The following is a 15,947-nucleotide window of genomic DNA, read 5'->3' as shown; positions in this document are numbered from 1 at the left end:
AATGATGATAATCATGGTGCGCCTGCACCAATGTTTCGTCGATTGATGCTGATGTGATTATCATCACTTAGCAAATGCATCCACTGTTAAAGGGAAAACACATACAGACTGTCTGAAAATATTGCTGTCACATTCATCTCAATTAGGATTAGGATAGAATATAAATGAAAGAATAAGAATATTAACATTTCGTCAAAATTTCATTTATTTATGACAATTTAATCGATTGATTTTATTCAATGAGTTTCTGATTGATAAATTATATAATTCTTTGGTTAAACTTTATTTCATGTCATTATCCCATGAGTGGTATTCATTCCATTCACCGTGTGTGTTTCAATTGTTGTTGTATGAATATGAATTGCAAATGCCAGTCAGTATATATCATCCATTATTGGTCATGTATTTGTCTATCTTTTTCGGGAACAACAAGAACGATGGCGATGGCCACGACCACAAACAACAACGAAAAATCAGAAACAAAGCAAGCAAAAAAAAAACATGCTAATAGAGTCAACTTATTCGTTAAACAGATGGACCACTAAGTGTTTTACATTTGTGTATTATATACGGCCATAATCCATGATTCGAAAGGATCGAAACATACGAACAATATAGTAGCAACTGATACACCGGACTCGCGCGAGTGGAATCAACCAGCGCGACACTTTGACCATAGATGTGTAACCAACCAAACCCTGAATTAAGATTTATTTCAAGTACTTTTTTTAAAAATTAAAAATTAAAAAAATTTTGACCTAAAATTCTCATTGATTCTTATATTGATTGGAAGAATATTTCTTATACGTATTGAACATAGAATATAAGATATATATTATTGATCAATAATAATAATAATAATAACAAATAACAATGTTTATGAAAAGAAAAATTGAATTCTGTCACCTCCTTCAAAATTCATCCTCCTCGTTGTCGTTTTCATCTTCCTCATATATTGAGATACACAGAGTGCGAGGCTGGCCTTGCAAATTTGAGAGAGTGCATAGTGCTAGTGGCTCACTCTCCATGTCTTTTTTTCTGCCAATTGCTCGCGTATTCCTCACTCTCATAAACAATCCACAACACACAATCCCGAATACCAAACCAAATCAAAACCAAGAAATTTCGATCGGCTCATAAAATAAACTGTGGCCATCGTATTAGGCTGCTTCTATTTGTGTGTGTGTGTGTGTGTGTGATCCTGCGTATAGTATTAGTATAGTGCAACCATTTAACGAATTACTAAACAAAAAGAGAAGAGATCTGAAATGTATCACATCATTGTGAATACAAAATACACAACAAACAAAAACGATCTGTCTCCACTTTTGTTGTTGTTGTTGTTGTTGTTTGGTGCTGGTTTTTTGTGTTCATGTCCATGTATTTTGTGTGTGAATTGGCCATTATCATCCGTATATCAGCGTTAATTGGCAACAAACAGGATCAGCATAAAACCAGGATTTCAAAACAAAAAGATCCAAAAAGACGATCGACCAATTTAATGCTACTCAAATTGAATCTTTATTCTTCCGTTTGAATTTTTTAACAAATTATCGAATGAATTAGTTGATTTATTTGATTCATCATCAAGGTGATCAATTCTTTGCCCATTACTGTATATGTTGTTTGTGTTTCCAAAGAAAATTTGCAACCGGTTAAAAATTTGTCCAACATCCTTAAGAATAAATTGAATATATCATTGTCGGTAATTGTTTGTAACCACCTGAAAGCAGCATTCCTAAAATGTGATCATTTGATTACTGAGAATCATCTAATGATAATAATGCAGCATCAACACATAACACGATGATAATGATGATGATTATATACGACGATGCATTCATTGAGATGTAGTAGTTGAATTATTATTGTATATATCCAAATAAACCAAAGTATCATCGAATCAACAACAGGCATTTTTTTCTTTTTCTATCAATCTATTATTCCTCACCGTCAAACATCACCGAAACCACCACTACACACAAATCACCATTCAAACAACGTTAGTTGTGATCGACATTGAAATATAATAATTTTTCCAAGTTTCTCTCTCCCTATCGTTCTTACTATTCATACTATTCACCACCTTTGAAGCAAAATAATAATCAGGGACAACACGATCATAATTTTGATTTGTTGCCGTTGTCAATTTATTCGTTTGATTCAAAAAATTTAAAGAGAAAAAAATAAACATACTTTCTTGGCACTCTTTCTCCCTATTAATCTATTATCATCGTTTTTATGAATTATTCTTGTTATAAATACATCGCCATAATAATATACTCATAGTTCCATAGCGGATGAATTTATGGATTATTATTATTCTGTATTTCATTTGATAATGCCTTCATCTACTGAAACCTCAAGCAAAACAGCCTTTTGATTCATAGAGAATCGTTTTCAATGTTCGAATCAACAGCAATCCATTGTCCAAAGTAACTTTCGATTTCATTTTTTTTTTTGAGAAATTTCAACTCTTCATTTGAACAATAATAGATGATGAAAAATCGTCTCTTTTAGTAACGAACGAACAAACTAGTTAAAAAAAATCAGCAAAGCAACTTGGCCTAAACAATTGAATCGTTCCAATGTCAAATATCATCATCATATAGTCTCAACCGCTTGTGTGTTTGTTGATGCAGTGCATTTTAAAATTGTTAAAAACTTAATAATTCGGCTAAATTATTTTAGTAATTGATTTCATAATCGTATCGATTTTCCACCATTATAATGACAACAATCTTGTGTATTGTGATTCGATCATGAAGAATCGAATGCTTTCATCACTGAACAAGAATAGAATTCATTCATTATCAGATAGTGATTTGATAAAAAACCAGTTCTACAACCACCAACTACATAGATTTTTTGTATTCAATTCGTGTGATTATTCTGACATTAAAAATTGTTATCATTCGGCTTCTTCCCTATTGAAGAGAGTGGATCCTTTTTTGTCGATATTCGGTAATCAATCACTAATCAAACACGTACATTAACTGTGTATTTGGAGTTCTATGAACGACCATAAATTCAGTATATACTAAGTGAACAACATTATCCTCCGTTTTTTTGTGCAATAACCGTATCATTGCATTGATCATCATCAATTGCAGCATCTTGGCCATATCTGTTTAAAAGATCGCGCGCGCGACTACAAACAACAACGGCGGCCAGCATCTATCCATCCACGACGTCGATTTGTTGGCTGCTTGGTTAGTTTGAGGTTGGTTGGCTAGTCGATCTCTTGAATACGAAAAAAAAATAATAATAATAAGGAAACAAGTCTTCATCGTGGCTCCAGTTGTGGTTGTTATGGTGCCCAACTTCAATATACATTCATTTGTTGGTTTCATTCATCAATCTTGTTCGGCCGGTCGTTCGGTCTGTTCTCTTTTCTTTCGTATCTTCTTCAAATGATTATTTTCTATCAACCTGTCGTCATCAACTTGCTGGATTGTCATAATTCATCTAAATAACATTGGCCAAAAGTTTAAGCTCTACCCATAATAACTGGATAACTGGATATCAGTATATTTTGGAATGGCTCCATAATCATCATCAATATCGTAATAAAATTCATATATACCAATCATCATTATATAGGTATTTTGTTGTTTTTGCTGTTTATAGAATTTTATATACATGTATTTTTTTCATCGAAATTAAAAATTCATTTTATTTTGCAGATTATTATTGCCATTCAATAAAAGGCACAACAGCAGCATTTATCGGTTATGATTGTTTATCATCAATGTTATCAGCTGAACGATTCATTTTGGATGGTAGCCATCAAAAATATTGTTGATAACGACAATGAAGAGAATGCATATGATAATGATGTTGTTTGCCTGATTCTATTTCGAACAATATCTTCGTTTTTTCAAGCGTGTTGGCCGTTTTTCTGTTTTTCAATTTTACTGACTTAATTTATATCCACACATCCATTACGACTTGACCAAATATTGAGTGATTTCTATGAAATTTCCAATAACTTCAATCAAGATCAATTAATTATGTTTATGATCATCAAACGTGATCTGATCTCATCGAGCGTATGTGTTCGTCTCTTTAGCAGCTAGTGTCGTGAATAAAATCAACAAGTCATTTCACAACGACTTAATTCTATTATTAATTTAATCATTTCTCGATTTAATTGATTTCCTCCATTAACTACAATCATTGCTTCGACACCGGGATCATTATTGCCGCATCAGCCGCCGTCATCATCGGCATCCATTTCATCGGCGGCTGATTGGCCTTCATCGTCACCTACCACAGTTGCATCTTCTCAGCTACCCATACCATCCGCATTATCCTCATCACCATCATTAGGGCCAAATTCCTCTACATCATCTGCACAGCAGCAACATCATTCACTTTCATCGCATCTAGCATATCAGTCTTCTCATCACTATTCACAACATCACCATTTGCCTCATCTGAATGGAGGTGGTCAATCAGTTGTTTCAGCCAGCAACATCAATCACCATCAACAACAACAACAACAACAACACCACCACCCACAACAACAACCTCAAGCTAGTCCTCTTGGTTCACAACAACAAATGATGTGTGGCAGCGGAAATGGATCCACTACACCAAACGGTCATCAGATGTACCATCAACCACAATCATCTTCAACATCATCATCACCGGCAATGATGATGACGACATTATCACCACGTGCAGCTGGTGGTGGTGGGGCATCTGCATCCAGTTCTCCAGGATACAGTAGTCATCACGTCCAACAACAACAGCCATTCCATCAACCTTTGACTCCGACACAAAATCATGCCTCGACACCATCACCTCAACCGCAGCCACATCATGGCCAATTTCAACCAAGTCGGACACCTCCGATGGCCTCATCATATGGTCATTCTCCAATAAACCATGTTGAACATGGTTCTGGAGGTGGTTCAGTACAAGGAAATGGGGGTGCTTGTTACGATGTTGTTAATAGGCTAAAAAATCGTTTGGATCTTTATCGTTCGCATCATGACCAATCATTGGCCAAAGAACAACCGTTTCTCGAACAATATAATCAAAAAATAAAGCTAGAAACTTCACGGCTTGTCAAAAAACAACAGGCCGCTAATGAAGTTGCAGCACAATCTACAGGAAGAAAGAAACAGGCCGGTGGAGCGAATACTACTTCCGGAGGTGGTCGATCACGTGGCGCAAATGCTGGTGGAAACAAACGATCAGCAAATTGTTTAATGCTCGATTCATCGAATAGTCCATCAAATACGATGACACCACCAGGAACAGCAATTTCGGCCGGATCGTCACCAACGCCAGGAGCTACGGGTGCAACAACGACTGGTCCAACCAAAGCCAAAATGCCCAGATTGACTGCGAAGCAGCGAAAACAACTCAAACAACAACAACAACAATTGGAACAACAACAACAACAACACCAAATGATGAGTGGTGGTATTCCTAATTCTCAATTAATGATGCCGATAAGTGGTGGTGGTCACCATGGCCAACAACAACAAGCTACCTCACAACAACAATCAAACAATGAAATAATAATGAATGGATCATCATCGCCTTCTGTCTATAAATTTGATCCGAATCATCATTCCCCACATACAAATGAAATAAAACCACCTCCTATGAACTTTTTAAGTCAAAGTTCTGGTATGATTCGATGAATAAATTTTGTTAAAGTTTTGATTTTGATTTTTTCCGAATTTAGGTTTGTCGTCGCCTTATCATCAACAGCAACATGCATTTCATCATCAACATCAAGGTGTTTCGATCAAACAAGAAGATTTCAGTAGTACCGGCAGCGGATGTTCTAATCCATTCAACCAATTGGATGCCACATCGCTTCAGGATCTACTTATGGACAATGGGCCTTCATCGATCAACAATCAAAATCTTCACCATCAACAACAACAACAACCGCAGCAACAAAACCATTATCACCATTCAAACACGGATGATGATTCCAAAGATTTGATAAATCAAATTTTAGAAATGGACCCGGATGGAACTGGTCAAACATCTAATGGTATCAATACTAATGGCCAATCAAATGGACAATTTTCCATTTTTTCCAATCCGTCAGATAATTCGTCTATATTCGGTTCTTCGGCTGATGATTCAATTCTTTCGAATCGTTTTGGTGATGAAGATTTTATTACGAAAGTATTGGAAGATCTGAACAACGGATTCAACACTGACCCTGTTCCGACAGCAACGAACAATCAACATTCATACCAGCAACAAAATTCGCATCAACATCAACAAAACGTTGAAAGTAGTGGCTACAACCCTCATTATAACAACAATTCAGGCGAAGCAGTCCATTCACCTATGATGAATGGCCACATTCATCCGATGAATTCTTTAAGTTCCCATCACCAGCAACAAACGATGGATCCCGCAAGCAATTCTTTTCATTCATTCTCGAATCCATCTACACCAGGGTCGACAATGAATTCGATGAACATGAATCCAGGTTCAGCTGCTTCATGTGGATCCGGTGCATCGTCTCCAATGAATACACATCCTTTTCATCAGCAGCAATTACAACCACAAACAAATGGTCCTCAGCAGCAACTGCCTAATTTCCATCAATTACGTCAACAAACACCCACTGGTCAGCCTAATAGCACGCTACCATCGTTTCACACCATTGGACCAATGAAACAACAACAGCAGACAAATAATCTCTTGGTACCGAACAATGCTGGTAATGGTGGCGGCCATCAATCACCTCGATTAAATTCTCAACAAGTGCCTCAACAACAACAACCGAATGGTAGCAATAATTTCGCTCAATCACAACCAATGACCAACAATAATATCCAATCGTCATCGATGACTCCCACGCCACCACTTGGATCACAATCACCTCTCAATAGTCATGTGATGATAAAATCTCCATATGGTGGATCTGCTGGAGGTAGACCGAATTCGACTGGACCACCACCCACAGTAACAGGACCAAATAGTGGAGGTCAAGCTTCCAATTTATTATTACAGCCAGTTGTTCCAAGTCCAGATTCGACGGCGGTGAACAACAAAATGATGATATCATCTCCTAGATCAGCCTTGTGTCAACGTACGACACCATCACCCGGCGTTACAATGTCATCCCCGCTTCACCATTCTCATGGTTCTACGTCTACGACCATTTCGATGTCATGTCCTCAATCCTCGACGCTATCGACGACCGCAAATAACAATGGTGCAGGAGCGAATGCTTCGGTCGCTTTGAAACAAATGGCACAGGCACAGCAAAATAAATCATCTTGGAATCAAATACAACAAGCTTCTCCACAAGCCAATGAATTCTATCATAATTCCGCACAACAACAACCATCTCAACAGCAACAAGTAGCGCAAGGGCAACAACAACAAATGCTAAGACATCCTAGCCTGGTCGGCTCTCAACGTATGATGACCAGTATGCAATCACAGGCCAACTATTCACCACAACAGCAAATATTGTCTGCTCAGCTTCAACAGAATCTGAACAATAATCAACAACAGCAGCAATACGCAACTAGGCCCCGTGTTGTAATGATGAATCAACTACAAACTCAACCACCGCCTTCGTCGACCACTTCCTATCAACAACAAACGTCTACAAATCAAGTAAGAACACCGAGCTTTTATCAGCAACGTGGCCCATCGCCCAATGTTACGACACCGGGTAATCAACAACAATTGATTCGTAATCAAAATATCCGAACCCAGCGAATGATGCAACAGCAACAACGAATGCAGCAACGATTTCAGACAGGACCAATGAGACCGACGACTGGATATAATAATCCTCAACAGCAACAAATGACGCCTTACAATAATAATAATGCTATGGGTGGTGTTGTTGGTGCCGCTACATCATCGATGATGTCCATGCAACAATCACAAAGATTCATTACAAATCAGAATGGATCAGCATCGACCATGGAGCAACAACAATCACAACAGTATAGCAGCGGTGGATGGTCACAGCCGCAACAGTCCCAGTCAATGATGGCGCCTAGTCAACAACAGCAACAATCACAGCAATATTCTTCGATGCTACAGCAGCAGACAAATTATGCTCGTAATAATCCTGGTCCTGGTCCTGGTGGTGGTGGTTATTTTTGATTCAATTAGTGTGTAGGCGTCTCTGGGAACTACTTTAGTCAAATGTATTGTCAGCCATACTGCCTTGTAATTTATGAATTTATATTCTGCGTTGGTTGCTCATCATATAATCGCGACAATATGATTGCCATAGCCACACCACATGGTCACAATCTTATACAGAGTTTTATTTTTTATATAATAATTGATGATTGATTGGCCCACGAACAACAATCGGGCTATTTTCAATCATAAATAGAATCATGTTTGAATTTGTATTATTTATTTAATCATTATATATATACCGAATATTGACGTGGACGAAAAATTGTTTTCCCGAATTTTTTTTGTTTATTTTGTTTTTTATTTTCTCTCATACTTATTCTCTACATAGACGTCTTTATTGTATTTGCATTCGATATAATTGTATTCATTCATCTACCCCCTTTATTTCTTTGATCTGATTATCGACGTAATATAATTTGATCTAAATATACCTATTGTACAACTATCTATCGAATTTTTTTCGTCACTAATTAATTTTCATATAGTTTAATCAATGCATTATTGAAAAATTGAAATTGTGAATATTGTCAGACTTTGCTAAAAATCCAGCATTTAAAAAGGAACCTTTTCAGACTTTTCGGCTTTCTTCGTTTATACAACGCAAATACAGTGCAGTGCGTAAACCGGGCTGTATGTTCGGATGGTTAAATTATTTTATAGATTTGGATGTAGATGGCCGCACTAACAAGTTAGAAAACACATGATTTAACTTAACCTGCAGGTTAAAATTCAGTTTGTTTATAATCTATTCATCAAAAGTTATCCGTAAACAATGGTAAAATATATGGGCGATTTCGCCAAAAAAATACCACCAAAACATGTGTCTAAGTATGCGCTTCGAATGATGAAATTACGGTCGAAATTGTTTAATGAATATGTTCGAACACCAATGCCATATGAAATATCACGTGCCGTTGTAGTTGATCCTCGTCAACGGCAAGCCTGGGATTCGCACCATTTTCAAAACGAACAAATGGTCAATCGATTCGCTCAATTACCCAGCGATTTGGACCATATTAGATCCATACGATATTATCCTGCTCATCCACAAATTGGAGACCTAATGTCATTGTTGCGGCAACATGGCCTATATCGGTATAACAATTTTCAGATTTTAATCCGATTTGAATTCTAATAACTAGTTTTTTTTGCAGTGATGAACATAAAGATATAAAAGAAGAGATGAGTCGTTTACGAGCATTAAGAGGTAAACCTGATAAAATTTGGGGCAACAAAAATTCGCAAGCTCAATCCGGCGATGAGGAGTGATTGCATTTACATTCAATAGATGGTGTCTGTCGTTTCGTTATCATGTTGGGATGTTTCTTTAAATTTTTAAATTTTCTAATTGATATTTTTCTTACTTTTTAACTGTCATTTGATTGTAATTTAATCGATAGAAAGATGGATATGATATATGAGAATATGAAAATTTGAATATGCTTAGAGTCATGAAATTATACCTGTTCATTGGAAAGAAAAGGATTTTCTAGCTATAGAATATTTTTAAAAAGTTTTGTATTATACTTTTTAACCCAGTTGCATTGAATGGTGATAATAAATAAAATGATTTTCATTTTCTGATGAAAATGTGAATCAAATTACTAAAATGAAAATGTTACAATGTTGATAATGACATTCGAATTGCTACGAATTAATATATCGTTATGGTGTGAAAAGGCCAGTTTTTTTATGACGATTGATAAAACCAGTAGAATGACTGACACTAATATTTTTGTGACTAGCTAATAGAATAAAAATGGTTGAATAATTCCAAGTGATAACAGTTGATATTGTTTTTGATGGAAACAATTAAATCTGATAATGTGTTTTATTTACTATAGTTGTTGATGGAAAGCATCACATGTAATTTTTTTTAAAAATTCGATTCATAACTAATTTAGTCACGTTTTTGAGTTAGTTAGTTTTTATTCGTCTCAATATAATGTTACCAGTATCTTTTTTTCAATTTTATTTGATAAACTCAAATTGATCTTATTGGATTGTTCAACATTATTATTGAATTCATTCCGTACAATAATTGTACTACACGGCTATCCAGCTATTTAGAAGCAAGCATTCATTGATTTCTATCGGTTCCTGTTCTTTCCAAGTAATGTTTTCATGATGATAACAATTTCTTGTTTATAGCTTTTAACAAAAAAAAATAGATGCATCGATGACAACAACGAGATTATAATCAAAGAATATTATTTTTATATGAATCGTATTTAGATGTTATTGGTGTAATAATCAAAATCTGGTTATTAATAAAAATATCAACAATAACAACACAACAGCATTATCAGTAGTACAAAAATGTACAGTATAAAAGTCATAATTGACTTCCTGATTTTATTAGATTCATTCGATCCATTTTTTGGTCAAAAATAAGATTTTTCTTTACATAATTTTTTTTTATATATTGGTTTTTTTTTGTCTAGAGGTTTCCAAGTATACCAACAACTACATAATAAGATTCAAAATAAAATTAATCTATGTTAACAATATACCGGATTGATTGTATTAGAATGGCATTAAATATCCTATAGGGCAGCGTTTTCCAAACTTCCAAATCATTCGAATAAAAGTATTTTCATCATATGACATTATTTGAAACAACAGAAATTTGTTTGGACTGACCCAAAGTGAATTCTGTTTTCCCATCCAAGATAACAAATGAACAAAAACATCCTTTTTTGGTTGTTATTCTTGTGGATAATTGTTAACATATAAAAACATCATCAAAAAAAAAGTTTCGAAAACAACAATATAATTGCATATGTGTTGGTGAATTTGGATTTAATATCACACTTTCCATTATCCATAACAGTGGCATTTTTGTATCATCATCATCATTATCATCGAAGTAATGAACGAGTGGACGGAAAAAAAATTCTAAAAACATTTAGAACATAAACATATAGAAATGTTTCGAACGATAATTGTTGCCTTTTGATAATGATTGTGATGATGAAAATGGATCATGATCAAACAAGATGGGCGATAAGTTAATAGAAATGATCCATGTATGTCTATTTGTTTGGTGTTAAAAAAAATAATAAATGACAATGATGATGGAAAAAAAGCTGAAGAAAATTTTTAATTATTGGTTACACAAAGCTTATATGTCATTAAATTTTCAATGTATAAGTATTATTTTTTTTCATTTCCTATTCTTAATTAGCCTTTCTCACTTGAAAATCAAACCAACGAATAAGTATATGAACAGAACTTGTAAAAATCCATGTATCCAATATATATTCATCCATCTAAAAAAGATGCCAAAACATAACCAACAACTCCCTGCCGTTATTTAATACAATATATTTTCAATTCATAGTTGCCGCTTTGGTCGACATGACATCCAATTAGGGTGGTTTGTTTCGGTTCATTTCGATTGGATAGAAATAGGCAAGAACAGGAACCAAGAGCGAGAGAGGGAGAGAGAAAGAGAGAAAGAAAGCAAGCAAAAATGGTAGCCATTGCAGTCTTGTGTGTACTGAAATTTTTTATTTCCTAGGGAAGCTTTTTTGGAATCCAAATGTGTATGTATGTACATACATTCTCATATGTGTGTCCTCCTCTAAATTTCGTGCCTAGTGTCTGCCGGTTTTTAATTTTCTTTTTTGTTTTTTTTTGTTTTTTTTTTGTTTTTTTTTTTTGATTATTGTTGATGATAAAGTTAGTTATAGACATTTAAAGTTTGAAACAATAATCTAACTATGAATTTTCAATGTACGATTATTGTGTGTGTGTGTGTATGTATGAATGTCTCTCTTCATTGAACATAAGCCAGAAAACATTTTTTTTAACATGAACAACATCCTAGAAAGCCGAATACCAGTATAAGTGGAATTTTTCATAAAGATCCTGTATTATGGTTTACACCCGAATCTATTAGATCTAGTTTTGTTGTTCCATAAATAAAGTTTAATTGATTGTGAAAAAAAACACATGAAAACGCAAAAAAAAACTTGATCGTAAATTTAAAAAAAAAAATATGATTACAACTGATTATGATGCTCCATTGTTGTATACGAAAAAATAACCCTAGTCATAATACACGATTTTGACTGCTTTAATTTGTGAAGGATCAAATAAGAAGCTAACAACAACAGCCATTTCTAATTTTTTCTTTTTTTTTCATTCAAATAAAGCAAACGGTTTTGAATAAAATGTAAAATTAATTTAAACATTTTATTCTTTCATAAAAAAAAACATAAATTTTCCTCGCAATAAACGAATAATAAAAATTGACATTTGTTGGAATATAAATTATAAAATTGGTTCACAATTTTTTTTTTGACTAATTCATAATGATTATTTTTCAATTAATATTCCCTTTTTTTTGGTGGATATTATTATCGGTATTATGAATGGATGAATTTATTGACAATTGAACAAAAAACATGTGATTAATTGATCGGCGCCTATTGATTGTACATGACAATCATTTAATTTAATTGAAAGATAATACATCCTGTTCATTGCAAAACAAGAATCATTTGTCATTCGTGTGGTAAATTTTAAATTAAAAATTTTCAAACGGTAACCTATTCCAATTCTCTGGTCAAAGTAATTGCAACCAATTATAGTCGATTAAAGTGCATTTTTATCATTTTATTAAAGCAGATTAATTTTGAAATCAATAGCAATAGTTACGAATAAAATGTGCATAAACTAATTTATTCATCAATAAAAATGCACACGCTTCTTATGATACTATTTATTCATTAAAGTATTGATCATAGTTTGATGCCTGGAAGCTAGCAAATGATTTTATCTTAGACATTTTCGATATCAAACTATGATTCTGATTAAATCATTTTTGATTTTGAATTCAGTGACCGAAAAAAAATATTCCATCCGTACAATACTATTTCTTTAAGCTTCAAATGTTTAACTTGAACAGAATGCCTAGACACCGATTGCGCATCGTCTTTCATCAATTAGATACGACGACTATCGGATAAATGTGGATCGCTCTCAACTAGCAGCATAATGCTATTGATTGTTTCAAGCTCTGGCTATTCTATCTATACTATATATTCTGTAGAAAGCATAGTGGCGGTTGTCGTAGTTATCATCGATACGATGTGAATAGAATTCCATTGCAATTCATTCATTCATTCATTTCATTTTAAACATGTTCTCGTGGTCGGTTGCCTTCGTTGCCGCCGTTTGTGTAACTTTTTTCTTTGTCACATACAATATGGAATTTCATTTCATATATGTTTATGGAATTCTAAATGAATTAGTTTTCCATTGCTAAAAGATGTATGATAGCTTTTTTCGAAAAGGCCATATAGCCAGAACGGTCGTATCCAAAGGTATTCTAATTGGAAATATAGAATCATGCACATGCGTTTTATTTATTAATGATTAATCACATCCGAACAAGGGCCAACAAGCACATACACAATGACAAGAATTTCCGCCGCCACCAGTTGTGCGCATCCATTGTTTTTTCAATATCTTCGATCATCGACAACACCATGTGTTTCCTTCTTGAACTTTATAAAATAATTCTCTGAGAAACGAAACCTGCCTAATCATGGGAATCGATTGCAGATAATATGCTTTGGTTTTTAAATTTTGTTTTCAATTGATTCACACATCCTGTTTCATTTTCCTGGCTGAATTTTCATAAGTTAGATTGAATAATAATTTCGTATCAACAATGAAATAAAAATGAATCGTATCAAATTTCAATTTATTTGTACATGATCAAAAAAGGTAAGAAATGATATCATAGAATATATAACTATAAAATAATCAAATCACTCAAAACCATTGCCATTCCCATAAACAAAACACATTCATTGTTTCAATTATTTGAACCATACTATAACGAAATGAAGAAAAAGAACTCATCAAAACAAATTTCTTAGTCCTGAACAACATCGATGTACCAACAAATCCAACATTTGTGTATGTGTTTGTGTGTGTCTACAATCGACAACAAAAAAAATTGAATCGATTTTTATGTTTTGTGCCTCATACGCATTCTTTTTATCGATATATGAAATGTGTGGTAACTTTATTGTGAATTCGTGTCTATCTATGTGTTGTATCCATCCACACAATTTAATGTAAAAAATGTTTACTGTTTCAAATTCAGAGGTCAATCTCATCCTGTTATGGATCGTTAGTAAAAATGGATTCTATTTAAATTGATGGGTGTTTTTTCTACAAATAAATTCCGAAATACTCAATTTTTGCTTATTTTTTTGATCAGCGACCAGAATAGTTTTTCCTTTATTTAATCTGATGATCGCATGTATCTTCACTCATTATCATTACATATCATGCGATCATAAGTGTCTTCATTTCATTATTGATCTTCATATGCATCTTTTTTAAGGTAAATATGACCGCATTTCTATTTCCGTTGATCGGTTGTCAGTTAATCGACTTGTAAAATATGACATGTCTCATGACAGAATAATTAGAATTTGTTGGCCTCAATTTATTCACTTTTATTCACCAATACATAACAACATCTATTTTTTTCTGTCACACAAAAGTAGATTGCAAAAATGCAATGTGACGTGAACTTCCGTTTTGTTTTGTTTGTTTGTATTTATTGTTCAGCTTTGATATAATCATAATTCGATTAAATGAACGTACATTTCGCTTAATGATAATGATGATGTGTATGTGCAATGATAATTATGTTAGCATGGTCATTTACAATGCCAAAAATTATAACAAAACAATGTCTAATTTTGTCTAATGAGCAGAAAAAATTATCAATTGTTTTATCTATTCATCTTTCGTGTTTTTTTTGGAATACTGATAGAAATACGAATGACAATCAGCTTTTTATTGTTTGGTTATTAGTTTTATTATATGATTATTACACTGTGTGTGTGTGTGTTTTAACATAAATGAAAACATTACATTGTCAGAAAAAAAATGCCAATGAAATGATAATGATGATGACGGTAAAAATAATAATGAGAGAAAGAAATGCTAAAACAACCATAACAATCGGTTCATTTGAGAACATCATTTCATTTTGAATTCTGCTGATCAGCTCACACACCCTTCCAGACTATAATTCTAGATCAAATTAATTTAGAATTCGGTTTTATTTTTGACAAAGATGCTTTCATGTTTAATTATGGGATTTAAGATATTTGTTGGTTAAATTCACCATATTAGGTAGCAGATATAAGATAAATATATTTTTTAAATAAAATTTTTCGCTCTCAATTCAGAAAACCAGTTAATCTGAAGAGGATGCTGCCCGAGTATTATAATGAAAATCAGAATCAAACAAAACAAAAACAATGTTCATTTGTTGGCGTGTAATAATCAAGTATTTTTTTTACAAAAATGTTTTTAGAACATTTCAAATTACAATAATTCGAGTAATAATATAAAGTTCTATAATTCGATTATCGAGCATTAATTGACATCATAATCTTCTTGAATATTAAGTAAAGTTAACATGTTTCGAACATTAATTGACATCATAATCTTCTTGAATATTAAGTAAAGTTAACATGTTTGAAGATAATCTTTACTATGCTGGTAATTTCCATTTCAAATCCCATTGCAAGGAATTTGTAATTACTCATTCAACACAAATACCAAATCAATCATTTGTTTTTTAGCAGACGCAAATATTTTCTACATTCGTCTCTACACGCGGAATATCAACTTCTTTTCCATTATTTCCTGCTGCTCATTTCAAATCAAAAATCAAACATATATATCGAAAACACTCATGGGCCATGAAATGATTGAGTTGTTACAATTCTACCGAAATAGATGAA

General features: G+C 33.4%; 3 protein-coding genes across 6 annotated transcripts in view; all 3 read left to right on the top strand.

Annotated features, from left to right (window-relative positions):
- The first annotated feature begins 1,090 nt into the window (after positions 1-1,090).
- LOC124491975 (uncharacterized) lies at positions 1,091-8,607 on the top strand. Its single transcript, XM_047054724.2, has 3 exons — positions 1,091-3,603; positions 3,687-5,646; positions 5,705-8,607. The coding sequence occupies exons 2-3, from the start codon at positions 4,566-4,568 to the stop codon at positions 8,113-8,115; spliced, it is 3,492 nt and encodes a 1,163-aa protein (XP_046910680.1). The 5' UTR covers positions 1,091-3,603; positions 3,687-4,565; the 3' UTR covers positions 8,116-8,607.
- Positions 8,608-8,831: 224 nt separating this feature from the next.
- Positions 8,832-9,770, top strand: mRpS33 (mitochondrial ribosomal protein S33). The gene is made up of 2 exons (XM_047054735.2): positions 8,832-9,255; positions 9,315-9,770. Exons 1-2 carry the CDS (start codon positions 8,933-8,935, stop codon positions 9,427-9,429), a joined length of 438 nt encoding a protein of 145 aa, XP_046910691.1. The 5' UTR covers positions 8,832-8,932; the 3' UTR covers positions 9,430-9,770.
- A 3,568-nt stretch (positions 9,771-13,338) lies between these two features.
- Positions 13,339-15,947, top strand: part of LOC124489761 (neuronal acetylcholine receptor subunit alpha-7) — a 34,003-nt gene continuing 31,394 nt past the window's right edge. For 3 of the 4 annotated variants that reach the window (XM_075735698.1, XM_075735693.1, XM_075735694.1), the window contains exons 1-2: positions 13,339-13,899; positions 14,025-14,527. The gene's annotated coding sequence lies outside the window, so the exon portion shown is untranslated. The remainder of the gene's footprint in view (positions 13,900-14,024; positions 14,528-15,947) is intronic. The other variant, XM_075735695.1, reaches the window with a different exon arrangement.

This window comes from Dermatophagoides farinae, chromosome 2 (genome assembly GCF_024713945.1).
Source record: "Dermatophagoides farinae isolate YC_2012a chromosome 2, ASM2471394v1, whole genome shotgun sequence".
Lineage (NCBI taxonomy): Eukaryota > Metazoa > Arthropoda > Arachnida > Sarcoptiformes > Pyroglyphidae > Dermatophagoides > Dermatophagoides farinae.
Note: the sequence above shows the minus strand (reverse complement) of the source record. Positions and strands in the feature narration are given on the sequence as shown.